General features: G+C 47.4%; 1 protein-coding gene across 1 annotated transcript; it reads left to right on the forward strand.

Moving 5' to 3' along the window:
- The first annotated feature begins 212 nt into the window (after positions 1-212).
- LOC133358288 (COX assembly mitochondrial protein homolog) lies at positions 213-5248 on the forward strand. Its single transcript, XM_061576525.1, has 4 exons — positions 213-365; positions 2439-2528; positions 3861-3951; positions 4494-5248. Exons 1-4 carry the CDS (start codon positions 347-349, stop codon positions 4648-4650), a joined length of 357 nt encoding a protein of 118 aa, XP_061432509.1. The 5' UTR covers positions 213-346; the 3' UTR covers positions 4651-5248.
- Positions 5249-6824: the final 1576 nt, after the last annotated feature.

The following is a 6824-nucleotide window of genomic DNA, read 5'->3' on the forward strand; positions in this document are numbered from 1 at the left end:
ACGATTCCTCAACCATCACCTGGTAACCACGGTTACTCAACCATCACCTGGTAACCATGGTTACTCAACCATCACCTGGTAACCACGGTTACTCAACCATCATCTGGTAACCACGATTCCTCAACCATCACCTGGTAACCACGGTTACTCAACCATCACCTGGTAACCACGGTTACTCAACCATCACCTGGTAACCATGGTTACTCAACCATCACCTGGTAACCACGGTCACCTCACCTGCAGGCCCCGCATCACGCGAGCTCGCGCGTCACTTCCTGCCCGACGTCACTTTCTGCCCGACGTCACTTCCTACAGTCGCTCGCGTGCAGCAGCAGCAGCAGCGAGCATGGCCGACATCAGTGGTGGTGAGTGACCGCGCGCCTCTGCCGTGCTCTCTCCACTGCTGCTGGTTGTTGTGGTGGTTGTTGTTGTGGTGGTGGTTGTTGTTGTGGTTGTTGTGGCTGGGACTTGGCACGCGGCGGCGGCTGCTGGAGTCTCGGCCGAGGAGGAGTTTGAGAGGGGGGGGGGGATCGTGGCGACGGTAGCAGGTTCGGCTTCGCCCTTGACCTGGGCCATTGCCTGTGAGGAAGTGATGAGTGCCCACGTGTGTCTGTGTGTGTGTACACAGTACATACGGCCCTGTGTGTACACGCGTGTATGTGTGTACATACGGCCCTGTGTGTACACGCGTGTGTTTACATACAACCCTGTGTGTACACGCGTGTGTGTGTGTACATAAGGCCCTGTGTGTACACGCGTGTATGTGTGTACATACGGCCCTGTGTGTACACGCGTGTGTGTTTACATACAACCCTGTGTGTACACGCGTGTGTGTGTATACATAAGGCCCTGTGTGTACACGCGTGTATGTGTGTACATACGGCCCTGTGTGTACACGCGTGTGTTTACATACAACCCTGTGTGTACACGCGTGTGTGTGTGTACATACGGCCCTGTGTGTACACGCGTGTGTGTTTACATACAACCCTGTGTGTACACGCATGTGTGTGTGTACATACGACCCTCTATGTATATACGTGTGCACATACGACCCTGTGTTTATATTTGGCCCGTGGGGAGCGGCTGTGTAGTGGTTAGCGCGCTGTACTATAAATCCCGAGTTCGATTCTCGCTCACGGCCAACGCCAGTGTTTACATGTTGCTACTTCGTATGTACGTGTGTTTACACGTGTGTTCACACGTGTGTTTGCATGTGTACATTGGACCCTGTGTGTACGCTTCGTGTTATGTCATTTTGTAGTTTCACTTGTGTGTGTGCTCACGGCTAGCACCAGTAACGATTATCTAAATCTGGTGTGGGCCTCACCTAGCTCGACTCAGCCTCAATTGAGTACCTCGTGCGATGTGTAAACATCGCCACTGGGGAGACAAAGGCGGCCGGGCGTGGTGTTGGCCACCCACCCCCTCGTGTCCCGTTCAGGCCTTATAGGTGCTCGCTAACTGCACTTGCTCCAACAGTTTGTTAATGCTACACGGCGGGTCTTTGTTGAGTGAGACCATACTGCCTTTACGTGTAGTGATTAGTACCTGATGGGATCTGAGTTCAGCCCCATAATCTTGGTCATCATTCTTCCTCAAGGGTTGGTAAAATGAGTACAGTGTCACCTTTTCATGAAATTAGTCAAACGCGATTGCTACCTTATTGATAATGCAGGCACTGCCATATTAACGTGGAATTTTCACCACTGGCCCAGTAGATGTCCTCAACACCACACACAACAGCAATCCTTATTTGAGCTAGTAATGACACGTACGCCTTTAGTGGTGTCAGGCAAATTTCATGTTGCTACTGCCCAGAAAGTGGACTGACCTAAACACTTAGCATCTTTGCATCAGTACCATGTGTGTGTGAGATTCATGTGTTCCTCTTTTAGTCTCGGTGTAATTCTTAGCACATGCTTCGCCCATGCTTCCCTGCGCATTTTCAGATTTTATTCCATTTTCTTTGTCAATGCCAGCTTTTTTTGTGACCACTGTCAAAGTGGGTAATATAGCTCTTCCGGTACACACTTATTCAAGTCATGTATGTGTGTATGCTGAACTTCATTCGCACCGTACGTAACCAACCTTACTAATCAGAGGTGCAGAGGAAGGACAATAAACTAAACACAATAAGGAGTTCTAAAGTATCAGTCTGTATGATTTAAAAGTGCATAGCTCCAGTGGCTTCCTAATTTCGGAAGAGAGAATGTTGCTGACGGCCGCAGAAGCGCAACTGAAAGCACGCGATGCGGTGACCCTCTTTGTTCAATGGCTAGCCAAAAGCCGCCGCTGCTGCTGCGAGGATGATGGTTCATTACTCCTAGACGAGATCAGCCAAGGTATCTTGGCTGATTTGTTGCCCAGCGCTTTGTGCACCAGTGTGATCACAGACCGACGGCTACTGGCCGTGTTGAACACCCGTCCTTGGCTTTCAGATCGGCCCCTGCGCCACGTGGAGAAGGACGTTCTCATTCCCAAGAAGATGCGGGAGAAGGGGCAGGTCTTGTGCTCCGAGCACGTGGATGGTACCGCAGTTTCACATATTTTCATTTATCATAGTTACCGATTCACGTTCATCCCAAGTTGTCTCTTTTAGATTCTGCTTGCACTGTGAAGGATATTCTCGTTATGGTTCTGCCTACAATACAAGTCCCGTGTATAATGGCACATTGGGCATCGTTATGTCTAAGGTTCATGTCCACTTTATTCAGTCAGAGCCACTAGGGGCGACACAATCCACGCCCCACCCGCCTCCTCCCCCCACCGTCATATTTTTTTTACCAAGGGTAAGGCCCCACTGAGCTATGTAGCTCTTTTGCAGATTTGACCATCACATGCTGGAGATTCATTGCAGTAGCCAAATACTATAGACGCATGTTGATTCTAAATGTGGAGGGAAAAACTGGATGACCTGGAGAAAAATCTACGCAGGAGCCTGTGGCGTCACCAGATGAAACTGCTAAAAACTCTCTTGAACAATAAAAAAAAAATTACTGAGTTATATAAGCGCGTTTTCAGAAGAGACCTGGTTACAAATGATAGCTCAACAAAGTGGTTTATCACGTGCAAATGTATAGCAACCAAATATTTTAAACTCGTGGTGTTGACTCTCAATTTGTAGAGAAAAACTGGAGGACCTGGAGAAAAATCTACGCAATTGCTGAGAGAGAGAGAAAACTCTAAATATACAGCAGGCGTCAGGGTTGGGATCGAACCCATGACCTGTATACCAGGCGAGGTCGTTAACATCTCCAAGCTACAGTGGCGCCCTTCCTCTTAACATGGCGAATGGTAGCGCCTCTAGTGGCTGCAGGGGCAGCATGACCCTATGACACATACACATTTAAAAACGTTAGTTTGTAAATGCGCGGTTTGATTCAAGTATTGTGAAAGCAAAATAAAATGAATTCATGCCTCATTCAATTCCTTAGTTACACGCACACACACACCTCTGCTGGAGGTTTGTTTACGCGTTGCGCTTGGACTGTTTCACACCCATGCAACACGTGTTCACCGTGTATGTACGAATGTTGGCCTTCTTTTGCACCGTACGTAACTTACTGCGCTAATCGGAGGTGCGGTGTATGCCTGTATGTTAAACTCATTTCATACCGTACGTAGCCGACTATGCTAATCGGAGGTGTGATGTATGTTGAACTTCATTTGCACCATATGTAGCCAACCGTATGTAGAGCAGCCCATTAGTGTTGCTGTGTGTGTGTGTGCGGTTGCTGTGTGTGTGCGGTTGCTGTGTGTGCGTGTACATTGCTCTGTATGTGTGCGTTGCTGTGTATCTGTGTGCGTTGGTGTGTGCGTTGCTGTGAATGTGTGTGGATTGCTGTGTGTGTGTGCGGCAGCTTTCAGCGAGTGCTGCAAGTCCAGCAGCGTGTTCATGGTGTTCAAGTGCCGCAAGGAGAACGCCGCGCTGAAGACGTGTCTCACTGGATAGTAAGTCCCCCTGGCTAGTAAGTCCCACTGGTTTAGTAGGTTTCACCGATTAGTACGTCTCACCAGTTAGTAAGTCCCACCGGCCAGTCAGTCTCACCCGTTAGTAGGTCCCACCGTACCTGCTCTGCACCGCTCGACGTTTCGATTTTATTTCCCCCGACACGGTGACATTGAGTAATGCGTGGCATTGTTACGTCACGAAACCTTTCGGAATCGTCACTCATTTTTTATATTCATGTTTTCTTTCACACGATGAGCTAAGATATTTCTAATGATGATGCTCTGGGATCCTAGCTCAACTCGGCGATGCAGGAACTACATAGATATAGGCATTAGCTCGCGTATGTAACACTGAAACCAGAGATGGGATGTATCTAGGCGAAAATATACAAATGTAAAGTTATGCAATAAATCTATTGTACAACAGCAATAACTAGTGGCTAAGTCAATAACTGTATCAAATGGACGCGCGTAGGAAGGTGTTATCGTGTTATTGTCGTGTCAACGCGCGCGCACGTGTTTGTGTGTGTCCTTGCCCTCAGCTATACGGACCCGGAGTTCTACGACATGTGCAAGCGCGAGTACCTGCAGGAGAAGGAAGACTTCCAGATAAGGGGGATTCCTTTGAAACTGCGGAAGCAGCAGCAAGCGGCGGCCGCCGCAGCTGAAGCGGATGGGAAGCAAGAAGCGGGACATTGACATCACCCCTCCGCTCGCAGAGAGCGCCCTCCCCCCCCCCCCCCGTCTCATGTCTGGCGATTACTTTTAAAAAGGATACATTTGAAAATGTAAATGTGTCACTTCCAAGGATAGAAAAAACAGATTCTGTGGTATCAGCTAACTGAAATGTCTTGAGGGAAAACTGTCGATAACTCTGTAAATGTGCCTTTTGGAATGCCAAGTGTTTTATTTTTCATGATTCACAAGGAGCCACGTTGACTGTGATAGGCGATTCCTAACCACCACGGCCACTCGCTCCCTTAATTGACGAAATGAGTGACGGCGTCGCAAGTGAATTGGACATCCCACGCTCGAATTCATTCTTCCCTGAGGAAGAAATGTCAGTCTTGTCTCAGCAGCAGAAAAAAAATAAAAGTCGTAAAATACGGTATTGCAGAAGGTTTCCAGAGAAATTGATGTTCTAACAAGGCAGATACGCGACTGCCATCGTGAAGAAACACCCTGTAACAGACATAAGACGTGCAAAATATGTTCGACCTTTGTGTATTATGAGCATTCGGTTTATACATAAGGGGTTAAACGTATGTACAAGTATATATATAAATATGTATTCCTATGTTTGTGGTGATGCACTTTTATACGTTTACGCCCAATAACACTGCATCTTAAACTCGTCCGTGGCATTCGGATAAACCAAAGCACCCGAACTCCACATTGAGAAGTTAGCGGCCTACTTTCTGTCCTGCCACCTACAGGATTCCCTTTCCCCCCGCCAGGTGTATTGTATGTACAGTCGATCATCGATTATCCGTCAACTTCGGAGGGGGGGTGAGGGGGCACCGGATCTTTTAAAACGCTGGATAATCTCTAATTATCAATATTAATAAGTATATTTGCACATTCTTGCATGACATGTTTTTTAGGTGTTGTTATATGCTTGTGTTTTTAATTTGTTTAATATGTGAAATTGGCATAAATATACAAATATCCTACTTAAAGTTATTGTATTTACTGTACCGTGCTTACCACTCAAATCTCGAAGACTGCATGGGGCGATGTATATACATGCAGTATTCTCATTGTTTAAGTTGTACGTAGTGTATAATGTACTGTATTTATTTATTTAACAGTGAAATCAAGCGTAGCTACTTTTTTGTCGTGCACATGGTGCCGATCAGTGGACTGGTTACAGCCTTTGGATTGGTTTTGCCGGATCAGCCTGGGACCGCCGGATAATGTTGGAAGCCGGATAATCGTGCACCGGATAACCGATGATCAACTGTAGTATTAGCTTTGTAAAAGTCCGCATACTCTTTAAAGCTGCTGGATTAAAGGTTCCCTGCCATCAGAAGCAAAAATTAGACCAACATTCCAGGATGTCAACAGATGTGAAAAAAGGTACCAGCCTGAGTTGAGACCCGTGCCTAGAAAAGACAGCCACAAAATGAACAACATCAGACTTACCCTGCAGGCCGCTCCAACCAAACCAGCTGTGCCCGGTGGATATATTTTTAGCCTCGCATCTTCCCCATGGCTGAATGCGTCTTACCTGCTCAAACCAGCCTGCGTCAGGGAATGCCAGCCAGTCGGTGATCCAGACACGCATTCAATTTGGACTCAACTCCAGAGGCAAGCTGGTCTGTTATCAGACAGGGGTTGGCATCCCAATGGAAACATTTTTCCAAAAACAAAAGGAAAACATGTAACAAAAAAGTAAAAACTATTGCAAAGTTATTTTAAAAACCCTCCAAAAAAGTGAGGAGTGGTTAATTAAAGTACCTTACGCTTTAGAATCCATTAGAATTGAATGGATGCTTCAGAATCCCCGAGCAGTTGCCACGTGGCACGCTCTCGTGGCGTGATCACCTAGCGAGTTCCTGCACGCCGAGCCGGGTGTCGTCGCTTTGTCGCCACGGCGTTCTTCTCGGGAGAGTTTCCCTCCTTCGGGGTGCTGCTCTGTCTTGAGCCTGTACCTACCGGCCATCGTTCCGTTCTCGCGAGGTTCCACGGTGAGTATTGTAGTCTTATATAATGTGTATACATTTCCAAAGAATTTCATCATCGCGATGCATGGGCAGATAGCCCCGTGAGTTGTCCACTGCACGTTTCGTCATTTGTTTCCACTTTCGTGTCCTGTGCCAATGTGCTCAAGTAGTGGCCACATTTCTGGCACCAGTCTTATGTCGTCGTGA

The sequence above is a fragment of the Lethenteron reissneri genome, chromosome 61, assembly GCF_015708825.2.
Source record: "Lethenteron reissneri isolate LAM-NWPU_2019-01 chromosome 61, ASM1570882v1, whole genome shotgun sequence".
NCBI classification, from domain to species: Eukaryota; Metazoa; Chordata; class Hyperoartia; order Petromyzontiformes; family Petromyzontidae; genus Lethenteron; species Lethenteron reissneri.

Excerpts from the sequence above, each read along its gene's own strand:
- LOC133358288 (XM_061576525.1), top strand. Across the intron at positions 2,529-3,860 it reads GTGCTCCGAGCACGTGGATG|CTTTCAGCGAGTGCTGCAAG; the intron begins GTACCGCAGTTT and ends TGTGTGCGGCAG. Across the intron at positions 3,952-4,493 it reads AAGACGTGTCTCACTGGATA|CTATACGGACCCGGAGTTCT; the intron begins GTAAGTCCCCCT and ends CCTTGCCCTCAG.